The 16901-nt window shown below is 35.9% G+C and overlaps 6 protein-coding genes across 8 annotated transcripts; 3 read left to right on the top strand and 3 right to left on the bottom strand.

Annotated features, from left to right (window-relative positions):
* Positions 1-1271: 1271 nt before the first annotated feature.
* On the bottom strand, positions 1272-3348 carry AT5G03100 (F-box/RNI-like superfamily protein). 2 transcript variants are annotated; one of them, NM_120388.4, is made up of 3 exons: positions 2441-3348; positions 2034-2215; positions 1272-1895 (listed from the first exon to the last, which is right to left on the bottom strand). In NM_120388.4, the coding sequence occupies exons 1-2, from the start codon at positions 3293-3295 to the stop codon at positions 2147-2149; spliced, it is 924 nt and encodes a 307-aa protein (NP_195930.2). In that variant the 5' UTR covers positions 3296-3348; the 3' UTR covers positions 1272-1895; positions 2034-2146. The 2 variants fall into 2 exon arrangements, with proteins under 2 accessions (NP_195930.2, NP_001331434.1); NM_001342686.1 differs by lacking the exon at positions 1272-1895 and having other exon boundaries at positions 1936-2215; positions 2441-3342.
* Positions 3349-4164: 816 nt separating this feature from the next.
* On the bottom strand, positions 4165-4846 carry AT5G03090 (Mto 1 responding down protein; the record flags this gene model as incomplete). The annotated part of the gene is made up of 2 exons (NM_120387.1): positions 4165-4439; positions 4828-4846. 2 exons carry the CDS (start codon positions 4844-4846, stop codon positions 4165-4167), a joined length of 294 nt encoding a protein of 97 aa, NP_195929.1.
* A 1880-nt stretch (positions 4847-6726) lies between these two features.
* On the bottom strand, positions 6727-8349 carry LPPgamma (Phosphatidic acid phosphatase (PAP2) family protein). The gene is made up of 2 exons (NM_120386.4): positions 7453-8349; positions 6727-7083 (listed from the first exon to the last, which is right to left on the bottom strand). Exon 1 carries the CDS (start codon positions 8149-8151, stop codon positions 7471-7473), a length of 681 nt encoding a protein of 226 aa, NP_195928.1. The 5' UTR covers positions 8152-8349; the 3' UTR covers positions 6727-7083; positions 7453-7470.
* Positions 8350-8567: 218 nt separating this feature from the next.
* IMPA-9 (importin alpha) lies at positions 8568-11991 on the top strand. The gene is made up of 11 exons (NM_120385.4): positions 8568-8783; positions 9029-9251; positions 9359-9512; positions 9682-9784; positions 9870-10054; positions 10143-10222; positions 10391-10541; positions 10759-10840; positions 10927-10985; positions 11063-11368; positions 11495-11991. The coding sequence occupies exons 1-11, from the start codon at positions 8732-8734 to the stop codon at positions 11657-11659; spliced, it is 1560 nt and encodes a 519-aa protein (NP_195927.2). The 5' UTR covers positions 8568-8731; the 3' UTR covers positions 11660-11991.
* A 121-nt stretch (positions 11992-12112) lies between these two features.
* AT5G03060 (striatin-like protein) lies at positions 12113-13661 on the top strand. The gene is made up of 3 exons (NM_120384.3): positions 12113-12233; positions 12431-13085; positions 13164-13661. Exons 2-3 carry the CDS (start codon positions 12449-12451, stop codon positions 13403-13405), a joined length of 879 nt encoding a protein of 292 aa, NP_195926.1. The 5' UTR covers positions 12113-12233; positions 12431-12448; the 3' UTR covers positions 13406-13661.
* A 75-nt stretch (positions 13662-13736) lies between these two features.
* On the top strand, positions 13737-16900 carry AT5G03050 (knotted 1-binding protein). Of its 2 annotated transcripts, NM_001342685.1 has the most exons (6): positions 13780-13906; positions 14139-14206; positions 14295-14444; positions 14521-14594; positions 14690-14826; positions 16106-16900. In NM_001342685.1, the coding sequence occupies exons 2-5, from the start codon at positions 14144-14146 to the stop codon at positions 14823-14825; spliced, it is 423 nt and encodes a 140-aa protein (NP_001318463.1). In that variant the 5' UTR covers positions 13780-13906; positions 14139-14143; the 3' UTR covers position 14826; positions 16106-16900. The 2 variants fall into 2 exon arrangements, with proteins under 2 accessions (NP_195925.2, NP_001318463.1); NM_120383.4 differs by lacking the exon at positions 16106-16900 and having other exon boundaries at positions 13737-13906; positions 14690-16084.
* The last annotated feature ends 1 nt before the right edge of the window (position 16901 follows it).

Genomic DNA, 16901 nt, shown 5'->3' with positions numbered 1-16901 from the left:
AATGTATTTTTAATTTTTCTCTACTTATTTTGGAGATTAACTTCTTAATCTACTTTGGTTTTTAAATTTCTTTGTGGTTCCCTACTATATAGATTAATAAGTGCATATATGGGTAAACCCAACAACTTATTCTTTAAGATTCCCTATAGACTAATCTTCTTTAATTTGTGCTTTTATGCGACTTTGAGTCTTTGACTGCTTTGAAACGAATCTTATAGAACATTTAAATCTACATTTCTTAGTTTAATCATGGGTCATTAGTGTCGTTTTGTTGAATATGGAACACAATCCCTTTTTTATATTGAGGTCACTCGTGTGAAATTACGTTACGTTATCAGTCATTTGTGAAGTTCAACATCATACACAAACAAGACTTTGTTTTGGACGAAGACTTATATCCAAAAGAAATATGAGTACATTTCAAAATTTGCATGTCCACAAATTTTGATTTTTGTGACTCGTTCGATTTAAACCAAAATATTTCATACACGTGTTTAGGATAATTCTACGATAATAAATAAATATGATGGATCTACAATCTACATACGTAAAATTACAATCTCTAGAAGTAACATTGTTCTGAATAATAAACTTAAAGACGATATTACAAAAATCTACCCAAAGTTTTGAAAGAAATTTGTCTATGGATTATAGAATGGACCCAACTCCAGAATTGCTATATACTGGCCAATAATAATAAGAGATCACTAGAAGTTGATGGTCTAAAAGCAGAATCCTTGATAAATATTTTGGGACATATGAAGTATGAATTTGACCTAGCTTTTGATGTTAATGATTTGGAAATGACTAAAAACATAAAGTGGAAATCTTTTGAGACAAACAATAGCAACACTCAACTATCCAAATCAACTCTTGTCTCCCACTACCAATATTCTCACTAAACCCATCAAACATATCAACCCAAAAATACAAATGGATGCAAATATATTCCTTTTTAGCCACATATAACCTAAACAAAAATAACGAATGGGGGAAATGGAATCCAACTAAACCAATCTATATTAAACCAAATTAAATTTCAAGTTGTTGTTTGGTTTCTAGATTTCATTCATCTAAACATTCAAAGCAAAAGTCAAAAGATTTCTCTTCAAATTAATTTTCGTGAATGGAATAAACCAAAAACTATACCAAGAAGTCAAATAAATCAAACTAAAGCAAAAGCATGATATATATATATATATTAAAAAAAAAAAAAAAAAAAAAAAATCAACCCTTGAAATTTTATTTTTTCCTTTTTGACACTTTTTATTTGTCAATTAGAAGCTTTAGATATTAATTTTCAAACATTGCTTCAACTATCACTTTTCACCACATGTGTGAGAGAGACCTTAAGTTTCTACAGAAACGTAATATAGAGATCCGCTTTGGACGGAGGAAAGTTTTGCCTTTTGCGTGTACTGATCAGTGAAGACACATCAAAAACGACAATCACACGGAGACTAACCTACAAGACTAGCTATAACTGTTGTTCCCTTCAATGTGAACACAGAAACCTAAAGCTCTGAATCATAAATTTAAGATCAAAACAATTAATTTGTAGACACGTTAACCAAGACAATTAAGCCATCTACGGTGGTCCATAGCATATACTAATATACTAGTACTATTTAAGATCGTCTTTTCTTGATCACAATTTGGATATCGTCGTAAGATAATGTTGGAACCATTTGATATGCTGCATCAAGGTAATCTCCAAACTGTAAAACCAGCTTCTCTAATGTCTTTGTGTTTCCCATGACAAGTTTTATGAACGAATCCACATGTTTCATCTTTGCAGATGTCTGCTCCACAGTTGGAAAGACCCCATATTTCGATATCCAGCTTTGATCAGGATTCAAGCCTCGCAATTTCAAGTGTCTGTCAAGATGCTTATCCTGTCGACATAAAAAAAGAATGCTCAAGCAAACTACTAGAAGTGATCTTTGATTCTACAAAATATCTCACATCTATCTGCATTAGCCCAAAAAGTGAAGGAAACGGTTCTTAAAAAGAATAATCTGTAGAAAAGATACCGGTGTGGTGTTGCACTTCGTTATGTTAACTGTTATCCTTTTAAGTCCAGGAGAGTTTTGTAGCAGCCTTGCTAGACCAGGAATCACAGACTGATCAATCCTCGTTTCAACAGTCAAAGCTTCGATATTGAATTCTGGAAGACTGGAAGAGTAACACCACAGAGCTCGGCAAGAGATAGAATCTAGCAAAAGAATGACAAAAGCACAAAAAGTAAGTGACTACAGAGACATATATCTCTACTATACCGAACAACTTCAAGTTTCCATATTCCACAGAGAGACTTCATATGCTCCTTAAAGTTGAAAACTTATCCATAATCCAACATTTGAATGTGCAACTAAGTTATCCTATAGCACGACTCTACGACATAGAAAATCGTAGGCATTAGAGAATTGGTCATCATTACCTGAAGAAAAATTCCCCCAATAGTAAGCTTCTTTATGTTTTGCAACTTAACCACCGTCTGTCGCACCATGTATTGAAGCGATTCAGTCTCCATTTCACATGTGAAATAGTCAAGTACATGTTTTGAAAGACCGAGATTAGCTTCGGTTAAAGATGAGACATCCACTAAAGTAGATGGTCGCTGATAGTTTTCCAATCTCAAATAACGAATGTGTGGCGCTACAATCCTCTCTGGTGTCCAACGGTCTCCAAGTATCTCCAGTCTTCTCAAACTTAGTGACTTGCTCAGATCAAGATCATTGAGTCTATCACAGAGATTCAATGTCAAGCTTTCGAGCAATGAACAACCAGTGAGAATTTTGGCAATTGAATCATCAGACACCTTGCAACGATTCAACGACAAGTTCCTTAACGATGACCAAGAGACAACGCACTTGGGATTCAGAATGCAATAAACCAAAGTCAAACTAAGCTGCTTCAGAGAGGAATTGATGAAGAATGTATCTCGGAATCTATAATGAGATGTGAATCTGAGAGATACATTCTCAGCCTTGCGTGACAGAGCGAGATTAATCCAGGTATCAATCTCAGGTACGGTGACATCTCTGCTTATAGTAACATCGAAACTCTTGATTTTGGGAGTCGAGTAGCTACTTAGGGTTTTGTTTAGCGAATCAGGATCTACTCTATTGCAAACAATTGAGATAGAAGGTGTCTCGTACCATACATGCTTCCATCGTTTGGATAAGACGGAGGTTCTGATCGCGAGCTTGGTAGGTGTATTGGCGAGGATATGGTGGAGGATTTCGTCGGGTAGAGAGCTGATGAAGTCGACACCGCCGCCGGCTCGTTTCATATCGCCGGGAAGGAGAATCAGAGTTGTAATTGGGGTTTACTAATATGACGTCATTCTTGTGCCCTTAAAAACTTAATTTATATTAACTTCTAGATGGGCTTCTTCAAAGCCCTATATTATTTAGTTGGGCCGTAAAGGTAATTTGAATAGTGATGATACAAATAATAAACCAAAGTCGGTTATTTCAAATTTTCAACATATAACGTCAGTGTTTTTTTTACTGTTAGCTTAAAATTAAAGTCGGTTAATTTCCATTTGTTTCCATAAGTAGCCGTTAGTAATCGACTGATTTTCCTTTTCTTAGCAGAGTCGGTTGATTTTTTTTTATTTTTTTTTGGCTCAACAACAACTTTCCATTAACCAATTCAAAGGTACAAATCATTAGACCACAACATATTTTAACCAAATACAATGAATCAGTCTAGTATCACCCTGAAACACTAAGATGGATTCAACGTTACCCAACTGAAATTCACTGTATTTTTTCAACCATAACGAGATAAATTACACCACGACTCTAAGTGAAATCATCTCTTAAACCACCTAAATTCACCCAATGACACAAAAACAATTACTAACACAAAGCACATCAAATCCTATCCTGAGATCCAATCCAATTCCAAGCTATTAGTCCCTCAAGATCCGAGTGTAGAACGTGTCCTAATAGCATCTACGCCAAAAGCGCAACTTCAGAAAGGTTTTGACTCCTTGGCTTTCACTATTTCGGTCCTAAGCCTAAAACGGATATACTAATCCGACTGAAACTCAACCGAATACCGGGCTGAGACAAAAGTTCTTGAAGCCGGGGCTTTATTGGAGAGCTTTCCTTCTTCTTCAACCATCCAAATGGTTTTCTTTTCTCTCCCACTTCAAATTATTTTTCCATTAGGAGTCGTTGGCGGCAGCATAGCTAGAAGGCCTTGAAACATGTAAATCTGCCCAGGATCGGTAAGATCTTCACAGCCAAGCTCGAAAACCACGATCCACCTCCCTCTGTACCTTCTTAACACTGAACCACCACCACCAAGGAGGCTCATCGGAGGAGAGGTACCTCCGTGAAGGGGCTGAAGAAGGAAACCATCAGATCTGCTGCAGTCGTCGAGAGCCAATGTTCCCCATTGTAGATCCACCAACGAACCTCCATCTGAGAGAACAACAACCGCTCGCCGTCAGCTTAAAAGTCTCTGATTAAGCCACAAAGAAGGAGGAGCCGCCGCTGACTAAAAGAAAACGACACAAAGAAAAAAGAAAAACTAAAAAGAGAAGAGAGGAAGAGAAGCCCTCTCACGGCGCCGGCCGAAGCCGATCACCGGAGAGGCAAAAGGCGTTTGGAAAAGGGGTCTGGTTTGCGGCGGCGACTAGAGAGAGAGAACTGAATGCTATATTTATTAATTGGTAGAGTCGGTTGATTTGACTCCAATTATTAACGTTAGTGATTTTCCACGCTCCTGTTATTTCCTTTTTTCTTTTTTACTAATGCTATGCTTCTATTTATCCCCAATATTACAATTTTTGCAACAACAATTTCTTACACTTGTTCGTCGTCTTCATTCTCTCTAATTCTCTTATTCTGATTGACTAAAGGATCAGCGATCTCAGTCTGAGAGAGCCATCTCTACGATCAGGTTAACTTAAATTCATTATCTCTCTCTCTATTTCACTCCGTCGTTGATGATTCATATATGTTGGGGTCTTCTAGGGTTCATCGATTCTCTTTTTATCGTTACGTGACTCTGTTTTCTGATTTTTGCACGTCAACAGGTATGATTCATCTAGGTTTCTGCTTTAAGCAAAAGCAAGGACGACGATTCTCCCGGATCCTTTAAATCCAAAAACTTATGGTAAGAGATTTTTTTATTTAAAATTATTTTTGAGATTTGATTCTGATTCGTTGTGAATTGGTATCATCAGCTGTTCATCTTCAATTAACTTTCCTACTTGGGCTCTATTTTATGCAGGATTATTGTAACGAGACATTAAACGCAGAAAGTAGTTTCCTCTCTTCCGTGGTATTTTATCTTCCGTTCTTCTTCAAATCTAGGGTTCTTCTGAATGTTTGATAACACAAGAATGCTTCAATCTCGATCATAAATTGGTATCATTCTCTCTCCTTAAGCAAATTATTTTTTTATTAAATAACTATGTTTTAATTATATTTTTGAATATGCTTTTTTTGTTTTGTTTTATTATAACTAAAGTTTTATAAACTATTTTGGTTTTAAAAAAAACTAAGTGTTAAATTTCAATGCATTGAGAACAAACCGGATTAAGCATGCCGTGCCATCCTACGGGTCCTTAAGTCGTGTTATTAGTTCAACCGCTTTTCACGCAAGTAAATTTAACACTAAGATTAATTTTTATAGTTTTTTAAAAATATTCTTATTATGTAAACTATCTTTTTAATTATATAAAATGTATATATTTTTTTTAACTAAACGTTGTTAGTGTATAAATTATTTTGGTTTTTAAAAAATCGAAGTGTTAAATTTCAATGCATTGAGAACAAATCGGACTAAGCATGCCGTCCCATCCTACGGGTCCTTAAGCCGTGTTATTAGGTCAACCGCTTTTCACGCAAGTAAATTTAACACTAAGATTAATTTTATGGTTTTTTTAAAATATTCTTATTATGTAAACTATCTTTTTAGTTATATTTTTGATTATTGTCAACAATTTGTTTTATTATATAAAATAATTTGGTTTTCAAAAAATCTAAATGTTGAATTTCAATGCATTAAAAATAAACCGGACTAAGCACCCCGTCCCATCTGATGGATCCGTGAGAGGTGTTATTAGTTTCATCCGATGCTGATGGGTCCGTGAGAGGTGTTATTAGTTTCATCCGATGGGTCTGTAAGAGATGTTATTAGTTCAATCTCTTATCATGGAAGTAATGTTTAGATTAATTTTTATTGTTTTTTCAATATCTTTATTATGTAAACTATTTTTTGATTATGAAAATATTTTTTTCGTTTAACTAAGTTTTTTTTGGTAGAATTAACTAAGTTTTTTTATTATAGAAAATATTTTTGTTTTCAAAAAATCTAAGTGTTGAATTTCAATGCATTGAAAATAAACCGGTTAAGCACTTTTCCCATCTGACGGGTCTGTAAGAGAATGTTATTAGTTCAACCGCTTTTCACGCGAATGTATTTAATACTTAGATTAATTTTTATGGTTTAAAAAAATATATTTATTCATGTAAAAACTACTTTTAAAAACTTTATATTTGATTATTCAAAATGTTTACATTTTAAATGGTTTTTAACTATAGTTTACATAGTTTTTATTTACTAATTTTGTCAACATGATTTAAACAAAAATGCATTATTCCAATCTTCTCGATTCTCATCTTAGAATATTGACATAGGGTAAATAAATAAGAATCTCATCACATAATGAAGTGTATCATTTAGAACTCGAAACTTGCATTGCATTGAAGCTTGTTCCTAGTAAGACTATTTTTTTGCAACGAGTTAATAAGTAACAGTAATTTAACAAACTAGAACATCAATTTAGATGCCAAAACCACAGACCTCTATAACTTTCTTTAATTTACGAAACTGTTTCTTTCAATAGATAAGTGAATATGCAAAGAAAGAAAAGGAAAAAAGATACAAAGATCACTTCATAACATAAGTGTGAAGAAGTTTCATTTTGTGAAATGTTCAGGTGAGCAGCTAATCATAGAACGGTAGCATAAATGGAATCTCCCATCTCCTTGCCATTCCTGATATAATGTAACAAAGAAAAAGGATAACAAGACCGCTAATACCCGAGTTCTCGACCTGCAGATGGATGAAGCAAATGAGATGTGCTTGCGGAACAAAGAAGAAGACAAGAAAAAACTCAAACAGAACTGATTTGTTGTCGGCATTAAGCAATGAGAAAACAGATTCAATGTCATGAGGGATGAGCAGAACAACTAATGGACTCCAAGAAGAATGACTTAAACTGCTTTTACACAAACATTGTTCTTCCTGTATTTTCTAATGCTACAGTGGTACATTATACACAAATGTGACTACCTACTCATATAGCAAAACAAACATTCTTGACCTACAAGTATCAAAAGCTAAAGCTGATTCCCAAAAATGCTTATTCTAAGACCTAATCAGATCAAAATCAATGAAACAGTGAAGAAAATTTCGACTTACCAAATCAAATTAGCCAAATTAATCAGATTTAGCAGAATCCATATCCTTCCTAGCAGCTCTGGCATTGTCATATTCAAACTTCAACACATCAGGAATATGCGAAGTATCCTTAACATATAGCCATCTCCCCAATACACTCTCCTCAATCACCGGAAAAAATGGATACAACACAGAATTCACCACCCAGAACCAACTCGCACCAACAATACCCCCAAGAGCCGCACCAGCAAAAACCTGCGCCACCGTGTGGTAACCTAAATAAACCCTAGAATACATGGTAACAACAGCTAAAGACCAATGAAGAAGATTCATAATCCATCTGCTTCTTAAACCAAACCAGAATCCAATTCCTTTACATCCCATCAAACTGAAATACGTAGCGAAGAAGAACATGAATTGCGAGTGGCTTGATGGCCATCCATGTGAATCGCAAGCTTCGAGCAACGTACATGTCTCGGGACGCGCTTGCTCTACAGATGTTTTGATAAACTCGTTGATGAATTGTGAGATCACGAGACCTATACCGAAGAAGATCCCTTGAAGCTCACGCCGGAAAAGGAAATGAGAGACGAATCCACCGAGGCTAATGAAGACTGGGACGAGAGAGATCCAGGCGAGGAAATGTCCGAGCTGATCTCCGGGACGGTACCGGACGTGTGTAAGAGTTACGGCCTTGAGCTGCTGAGGTATTAGGTCCATTGACGATAGATCCAAAGGAATTTCTGTTAATCGAGAGAATTTGGCTTTGGTTTCAGGTTTCGTCTTCGTCTTCTTTATTTTCTCGAGAAAATGAACCGAGAAAGTGACGGAAAAGTGGGTGAGAAAAAGCCAGCCGGTGTGAACTCATCATGTTCAGGGAAGAGGATCATGTGGATGCGTGACACGTGTATTATGACACAAGAGTTATTACCACATGCGTCACATTAGATTACGGTGTACGTAAAGAACCAATGATGAGTCGCCATGTCATTATTTTAGTTTGCAACATAGGCGAATGTCAAAGACTTCGTGAAACCACGATCGTTGATCCATTCGGAAATTGGTAATAAAGTTAAATGGGCTATTTATTGTATACTTGGAAATACTAGGGACTAATATGAAATTATATGCAAATATGAGTCGGCAAAATTTTCGTGTTTCTTTTTTTTGCTGGGCGGGCGCGAGGGAACGGATCCAAATTAACCAATTCGTTTTCGGCGAAATCCTATTCTTACTCCGGTGAAATTACCGAATCAAAAACCCTACTCTCGAAGAAACTTGCTGTGCTCAAGCTTCTTCAATGGCGGATGATGGCTCCGCCTCTAATCGAAGGGACCCAATAAAGTCTTCAGGTGATTTTCCTTCTGACTTTTACTGTAAACCCTCAACTTGATTTTGGCACCTGAGTAGTGTTAGTGTAGTGTTTTTGTTTGCTTCTCGAGATAATTAGGTTAGTTGGTGATTAGGGTAGGAACAAATTTAGATGCTTCATTCCTTTTAGTATTGGTTTTTCATGTATATTGATTAGTTCAGAACCATATAAATTTACAATTGGTGGCATGGATTTGATTGTAATTCTGGAAATGGTGGTGTGTAGTTGGAAATGTTGCGGGACAAAGAAGACGAAAACAAGCTGTTACAGTGGCGAAGGAAAGAAGGGAATTACTGGTTAGGGCAAAGCGGCTTTGTAGGGTGGGTACTAATGGCGATGTTGAGGATGCTCTTGTTGAGAATGAGATGATGGTTGATGAAGAGCAGCCTATATTGGAGGCTCAAGCCAGTAAATCTGTGGAAGAGCTCAAGTCCGCTGTTCAATACCAGTAAGTGAATCTGTCAATTTTTGTTTGTCATTCTTTTCGTTTTCTTCACTGTTTCAGGTATTGTTCGTGATTTTTTTCTGATATCTACTTCTTATCTCAATTTTCAGGGGAAAAGGTGCAATGCAGAAGAGGGTGACTGCTCTTCGGGAACTCAGGCGTTTATTATCAAAATCTGAGTTCCCTCCTGTTGAAGCTGCGCTCCGTGCTGGTGCAATACCTTTACTTGTGCAGTGTCTTTCATTTGGCTCCCCCGACGAACAGGTTACATTTGCCTTATATATGCTTTAATACTATACCTTTGTTCTTGCATTTATTTGCTTATATATTCGTCCGGCACTTTACTGTAGATTTTGACAAGTAACTCATGCATTGAAAGAAGATATATTAAGGAGAGTTGTAATCTTTTGATCACAGTTCTGTCTAACTGCAGTTACTTGAGTCAGCTTGGTGTCTTACCAACATTGCTGCTGGAAAACCTGAAGAAACAAAAGCTCTATTACCTGCATTGCCGTTACTCATTGCTCACCTTGGAGGTTTGTTGTACTGGCCAACCAAGTCTGTTATTACTCTATTGTTTTTGTTGGATTAGATTTCATATGATTCCAAGTTTATATTCAGAAAAGAGCTCCGCACCGGTGGCTGAGCAGTGCGCATGGGCAATTGGTAATGTTGCCGGTGAAGGAGAAGATTTGAGAAATGTTCTTTTGTCTCAAGGGGCTTTGCCACCTCTAGCACGTATGATTTTTCCCGACAAGGGTTCAACAGTGAGAACAGCTGCATGGGCATTGTCAAATCTGATTAAGGTGGGGAAAAACCTGGCACGGATATTATCACCTTGGTTATAATTTACAAGCCTTTGTTACAAACTATTTTCATTATACCTTAATACAGGGACCTGAGTCAAAGGCAGCAGCACAACTTGTTAAAATTGATGGGATACTGGATGCAATTCTTCGACACTTGAAGAAAACGTGAGCAAAGTTACATCTCTCTGAATTTCAACAATTTCTTAGCGTGTTGTGGTGTCTTGCTTTTTAGTGATTCTTTAGATTTATAGGGGTCTGTTTTATGCCATTGATATTCTATTGTTCAATTTTGGTGAATAATTTGATCAAAATATTATTGATTGTTGGATTCAGGGATGAGGAAACTGCCACGGAAATTGCATGGATCATTGTTTACCTATCTGCCCTCTCAGATATCGCTACAAGTATGCTCTTGAAGGGAGGCATTCTTCAACTACTTATTGACAGATTAGCAACCTCAAGTAGCCTACAACTTCTCATCCCGGTAACTTTCAGATAGACCTTATCGTCCAAAAGAAACAGGATTCTAGTTAAAATATTACCTCAGATTATGCTATTCAATTGCTTCCAGTTCCAAGTCCCATCGATGTCATTTATACTCATATTAGCATGAATGATTAGAATCAGAATACTCACTACGTGGTCCTTAATTTTCAAATGTTGCATTCTTGATTATCTCTAAAACAAAAATGTGAATCCAGGTTCTCCGAAGTTTAGGCAATTTTGTCGCTGTTGATCCCAAAGCAGTATTAACAATTCTTATCCGTGAACAGAACACTGAAGGCTAGTATCTATTATCTTTTCCGGGTTAAACATCATCACCTTAATCCTATATATTCAAGATACTTATATTGCAAACTAAATTTCAGAAAGCATCATTGGTGTGCTTGCAAAGTGCTTAAGAAGCGAGCACCGTGTTTTAAAGAAGGTCAGTATCACATTCCCGTTGTGGTTTTAATTTTTTACAATTATATGAAGCTTTCATCACTATACTCGATTCTGTAGGAAGCTGCTTGGGTGCTATCTAATATAGCGGCGGGATCTATTGAACACAAGAGAATGATACATTCTACTGAAGTAATGCCATTGTTGCTACGGATTCTTTCCACATCCCCCTTTGATATAAGGAAAGAAGTTGCCTATGTCTTGGGAAATCTCTGTGTAGAATCTGCAGAAGGAGACAGAAAACCAAGGATAATTCAAGAGCATTTAGTCTCTATTGTCAGTGGCGGTTGCCTCCGGGGTTTCATTGAGCTGGTCAGATCTCCTGATATCGAAGCTGCTAGGCTTGGTCTTCAGTTCATTGAGCTGGTAAGCAACTAATTAAATGGCTCTTAAAAGCTCAATGAGACACGAGTTTTGCTTATATGTTGATGTCGCATAGTCATATTTGGAACAGGAATGATCCTAATTGGTTTTGATTTCTTTGGTGGATAGGTTTTAAGAGGAATGCCAAACGGGGAAGGGCCAAAGCTTGTGGAAGGAGAAGACGGTATCGATGCAATGGAACGGTTTCAGTTTCATGAGAACGAAGAGCTGAGAGTCATGGCGAACAGTCTTGTGGATAAATACTTTGGTGAAGATTATGGAATCGATGAATGAAATCGCCTCGGATTTTAGGGTGAGAATACAAAGAAAGTCGGATGATGAAATCAAAAGGAAACTAGTCATCTTAGCGTTTGCTTGTAACGATAGTGAGTGAGAGAGAAAGACAATAGTCTTTAGGTTTTGTCTTTTGGGTTGTTGTTGTAACTACTTGTAATACAGTTTTGTCTCACCGAAGGTTTGATTCCTTTTTGTCGTATCCTCCTTGTCACTTCAAATCCAATTATAAGATACACTGTCAATGTAATTATGATTTTTAGATACGGTGGTATTTTATTTGAATATCGAATTATCTTTTTAATCTAAGCTAAACTAAAGTAAATGATTTTACTTGTTTGAGGACATGAATGGGAAGAGAACAAAAATTTGGATTAAGTTCAATTTAACACTAAACAAAGATTCAATTATTAACTTGATCATGAATATGTTGTCCTTTCGTATTCCCGCTTCATTTTCTCTGTTTCTAGGGATTTGCTTTTTCCCTTCTCTGTAGCTACTTTCATTTTCCAGTAGCTAGCTCTTTCTCTCTTCTGGTCGTTTGAAGAAGAAGAAGATTCAAAAGATTTTCTGGGTAAGATTCTTCTTCTTCTTCCGTTGTACATTTTGGTTTAAAGATCCGCTAGTGTTAGTTTCCCCGTTCTTCTTCCGGTGGAGCTTAGAACGAATTTGAGTTTTAGGGTTTCTTTAGAAATCTGTGAAATTTTGTAAATTTGGCAAAGATAAAGAAGCTCTAGTAAAAGCTTGACCGCTGTTTGTGTTGATATCCAGGGTTAGGGTTTCGACGTCATGACTGGAAAATCATCAGCTCGTTCAAACAAATCGGGGAAGAACAAAATCTCGTCGGTGGCTACTCCGACAAGAAGAAATTTGGTTGTTCAGGAGGAGATTTTGGCGACAAAACATGAAATTCTCAAGGAGAATTATGAGAATCTGGAAAAAGATTACAAAAGTATAGAGGAAAGTTTTAAGCAGATGAATGAAATGAACGAGATAATGAAGTTTCAATATCAGAAGCAAATTAAGGAACTCGAGGAGAAAATTCTAAGCTTGCTTAAGGATTTAGAGAAAGAGAGAAGTGAGAAAGAGGAGTATATGAAGGAGATGAAGGGAATGATCAGTGAGAAAGAGGCCATTATCAATGATTTGAGTGTTAAGAATCAGGAGCTTTTGATTGCGAAAGAGGAAGAAGTGGAGAAGCTGAAGAAGATGGAGAACAAGTATGCTGAATTGAAAGAGAGATTTGATGCGGCTGAATCACAATGTTCATTCTTGAAATCGCTTTTTGATGCTGAGAATCTCGCCGGTCTAGGGAGTAGCGATGTGGCTTTCGAAAATGAGGTTATTGTGGTGGAGGATTATAATGTGACTATCAAGAATGAGGTTATTATGGTGGATGATCATAATGTGAATAACACTCCAACAGGTATGTATGTATGTTCTTGATATGTTGGTGAACCTCTCTTGTAAGAAAATTTATTTGAATATTTTCTGTTGTGTGCAGATACGATTGTGATCCTTGACGAGAGTGATGCTGAAAATGATAATCCTCATCCAAGAGAGAGTAACATAATCTCTGAAAATTCTGTTGATGTAAAACAAGAACAACAATCAGCTGGACCAAGCTCATCAAAAGTAAATCGTCTATTGTCATCATCGTCGTCATCATCATCATCATCATCAGTTGAACATGTATTCGTTGAGCTTCCCTTTAAAAGGTCCCGGGATATTTATAACAAGTCTTGAACCTTTCTCGATGCAGTGATCACTGAGCCAGAAGAAGTTGCTCACTCTTAAGTTAAGCTAGTTTAAGGTATATCTTATCGATCCTCCGGTTTATTGTTTTTTGTTTTGTCCCGGAGGTTGTAACATTTTTTGGACGAGATAGATAAAAAAAACGATTAGTATCTGATTAGGTGAATATTTTGGCTGTATGTTTTTTGTAAAATGTTTGGATTACTCGGCTTAATATCAAATCGCATCTAAATCGCTTTGATTCTTGAGTCACTCCTCCATACTTAAAACGCCAATAGCATTGTATAAGCATAATTACTTAATTAGTGATGATTATGAAACAGAGACAATAAAATAAAATAAGTCTTAAATCTAAACGCTTATTTAAATGGATTCTCGGAATAAACAAATTGGCTTTTCTTCCTCATTCTCTACACTCACTGGACTCTCTCTAAAACTTCTTCATCTTCTTCTCTCCAATTCGTACTGAGCAATTTCTTCGATCTTCATCGCGTAAGTTCTCTGTTAATCTCTTTCGGAGGTTTTTTCGTCGATCTCGATCTAGTTTCTTCCGTTCTATTGTAGAATCCTAAGCTAGATTGTTGGGGATGTAATCGTACGGTTTTTAGATTTTGAAATCGGAATCTGCTGCGATGCTTTAGCTAGTGGATTCAATCGCATCGAGTAGAAAACTTAATTCTTAATCTGTTTATGCGTTCATGAGCATCGTTTTAAATTACTGCAGTTTTGATGAACACTGAAATGGAAGAAGACGCAGGGAATGGAGGATTTCGGAAACGCATGAGAGCATCTGTAAGTTTTTTTTGAATTTGTCGTTGATCTGGTGATGATGATTTTGTGGTGGATCAGATTTTTGATTTTGTCCTGTGAAATTTGTTAGGATGAAGAGGGAAAAGGAGATTCGAGAGATGGAATTAGCCTTGATCATACCATTGAGAATGAAGAAGCTGAGACGAAACTTGTTGCTTCTGATGAGATGGAACTTAGCATTGCGCAAATTCTCGATAAGATTGAGAGCTTCACACAAACTGTAAGCTGCTCTTATCATTTCCCTGATTGCTTAAGTTTAGGAAGAATCTGATATTGATTGATGCTTCTTGTGGTAGGTTTCTAACTTGCTGGAAACAGGGAAAACAATGCTCAAGGAACTCAGTAACGAATTCGAAGAACGCTTGATCATGTGAGTTTGAAGAGATTCTATAATGTTTCTGTATGTACCATGATTGAGATGTTTATACACTCACATGTGTAACACTGTTCACATTTATGAAACAGGATACACAAGGAACATGTTGAGAAATGGCAGGACGAGATCAAGGAGTTGCGTTTGCTTGATGCATCAAACGAGGAGACTACTTCCCTCTTACACAACGCTCGCTATCTGATTCAGAATCCTAGCATTGAGCAATGAGGTAAACAGTCTAAAACCCTATCAAGAAGTACTATCAGCCATTACTAAGAATAGATTATCTTCTGTCGTCCAGTGGTGTAAGAAGTCATATATATAACTTTAGATCAACATATGGTTGGTTTGAGAATTTAGATTTCTTCAGTTTCAAAAACTTTATGATGTTTTGAAGGAAACATAGAAATAGCTTATCATGAACCTTTCTCAGCTAATTAAAACCAGAATTGTGTTTGCTTCTTTATTAGATTTTGGAGTGAATATAGAAAATGACTCATATCTCTAGTTCGATCAAAAACCAGTAACTCTTCATTCTCTTTTGCAATTCTTAAATGTTTTTCTCAGTTCTTGTTTCAACTCAATCTCCCAAAAACTCTCATGCTGAACGTAACCCTATCTTTTAAAAAATATTATTATAAAATTGTTTTCTTATAACTATAAATATTATTTTAAATGTGTATGTTTAACTGAAAAAATAGATGAACTGAAGTAGTAACAAAAGTTGAATAGTGGTGAAATTAAATTCTCTGAGGTGATATAGATGGACATGGACTAATCTATATATGAAGTTGTAAACTGTTAATTCAATTAAATTCACTGGGAAGAAAAAGGTATGGCGTTATCATGGGTTCAGGTTTAGGTGTTAGCCAATATAGGAATCTTCTACCGTTGCTCTGTTACAAAACGACAAGACTTAAATGTCGGGTCGTTACCAAACTCACTGGCTCATCTAAATATCTTTAAAACGCTAACGGCCCTGACCTTATTTCCATGCCCCACTTACATTTCAGATAATGCCAAATGGATTTTTCGGTTCAATTTTGGTTTAGTTATCTTTTTTTTCCCCCGGTTTAATTAACTTATAAATTTCACTTGCTAGAATGCAAAGACCAACTCAAAGTTGACCGACGGGGAGAGAAATTTTCATAATAGCTTATAATTATTTTTTATTTTATTGGCAACGACAAAGTTTGAATTATACATTAGGTGGAATGTCCATATCCCCAATTCAACTACCGACTTTGGATATACAGATACCTATTAATATTATAAGTTATCAGAGGCATATCTTTATATAAACAGTTATACATAGGACTTTGATATGTTGGACATATGATTAGCTAAAATAAATTATCAAATTCCAACGGCTAGTTCTCACTTATTTTATATGAAAATAATTTTAGGGATGTTATACTAACGAAACAGAGAAGACGCCACATGGAGTGATTGGACATATATATGCTTTTTTTTTTTTTTTTTTTTTTTCTTAACCACAAAAATTACAGGAAGACTGGTACAAGCTGGCCACCGATAAGGAACCTTTTGGGTTTATCTCCGAAAAAAGTCAATGATTTCAGGCAGATAATACTTAATCCAGTGGACAAAAATTATATACTCTTTCAATCATCGTTCTAGTTCACTGTATGTCAATCCATATAATTTGGGAAATTGCTTTTGTGGTGGATATACACGATCATAGAGCAAAATACAGTCTGCTAATAGCTGTTGCATAAAACGAGTTTTTCCAAAGCATTATTTATGGTTTGTGTCACTAGGTATTATGAGTCAAATATTTTCTTTGTTCATCCATCGGAGATTAACTTAGTAGTGTGGGTGGATCTGAACATAAAATATGATATGGTGTACAAGTACAATGACCAACTAATTTTCATGATTTATCAAATCCAGAAAGTATTAAGTATCGTATATGGTGGCTTGTTAACGAGTATATTTTAAAATGATAAAGGCTGTCTCACTGGTGGACATATTTTGTTCACATGTTTTGTCGGTTGTAGTAATGTAAGCGTGTATTAAAACACACATACTTTATACGGATTATGCAGATGAATTAATTCGATAAACAATTGGTATTTGACGACAAAAAATACGATCTTAAATCTTAATTCGATTAATAACAGATATTTAACGGCAAAAATATAGTGTTATATTTTAACCCGCCTAAAGACAAAAATTAAAGACGAATAAAAACTTTTTATTGCAACAATTTTGTTTTATTAGGTGAAATTAAAGACCAATCTTACCGGATAAAGTTATAAATTAATTTAAAATTTATATGGTCAC

Source organism: Arabidopsis thaliana, chromosome 5, assembly GCF_000001735.4.
Source record: "Arabidopsis thaliana chromosome 5, partial sequence".
NCBI classification, from domain to species: domain Eukaryota; kingdom Viridiplantae; phylum Streptophyta; class Magnoliopsida; order Brassicales; family Brassicaceae; genus Arabidopsis; species Arabidopsis thaliana.
This window is presented reverse-complemented; position numbering and strand designations above follow the sequence as displayed.

Excerpts from the sequence above, each read along its gene's own strand:
- AT5G03100 (NM_120388.4), bottom strand. The coding sequence starts at position 3,295 with ATGAAACGAGCCGGCGGCGGTGTCGACTTCATCAGCTCTCTACCCGAC. Across the intron at positions 2,216-2,440 it reads TTGGGGGAATTTTTCTTCAG|ATTCTATCTCTTGCCGAGCT; the intron begins GTAATGATGACC and ends TTCTTTTGCTAG.
- LPPgamma (NM_120386.4), bottom strand. The coding sequence starts at position 8,151 with ATGGACCTAATACCTCAGCAGCTCAAGGCCGTAACTCTTACACACGTC.
- IMPA-9 (NM_120385.4), top strand. The coding sequence starts at position 8,732 with ATGGCGGATGATGGCTCCGCCTCTAATCGAAGGGACCCAATAAAGTCT. Across the intron at positions 8,784-9,028 it reads GGACCCAATAAAGTCTTCAG|TTGGAAATGTTGCGGGACAA; the intron begins GTGATTTTCCTT and ends GGTGGTGTGTAG. Across the intron at positions 11,369-11,494 it reads GTCTTCAGTTCATTGAGCTG|GTTTTAAGAGGAATGCCAAA; the intron begins GTAAGCAACTAA and ends TTTGGTGGATAG.
- AT5G03060 (NM_120384.3), top strand. The coding sequence starts at position 12,449 with ATGACTGGAAAATCATCAGCTCGTTCAAACAAATCGGGGAAGAACAAA. Across the intron at positions 13,086-13,163 it reads TGTGAATAACACTCCAACAG|ATACGATTGTGATCCTTGAC; the intron begins GTATGTATGTAT and ends TGTTGTGTGCAG.
- AT5G03050 (NM_001342685.1), top strand. The coding sequence starts at position 14,144 with ATGAACACTGAAATGGAAGAAGACGCAGGGAATGGAGGATTTCGGAAA. Across the intron at positions 14,445-14,520 it reads TTGAGAGCTTCACACAAACT|GTTTCTAACTTGCTGGAAAC; the intron begins GTAAGCTGCTCT and ends TTCTTGTGGTAG. Across the intron at positions 14,595-14,689 it reads TTCGAAGAACGCTTGATCAT|GATACACAAGGAACATGTTG; the intron begins GTGAGTTTGAAG and ends TTTATGAAACAG.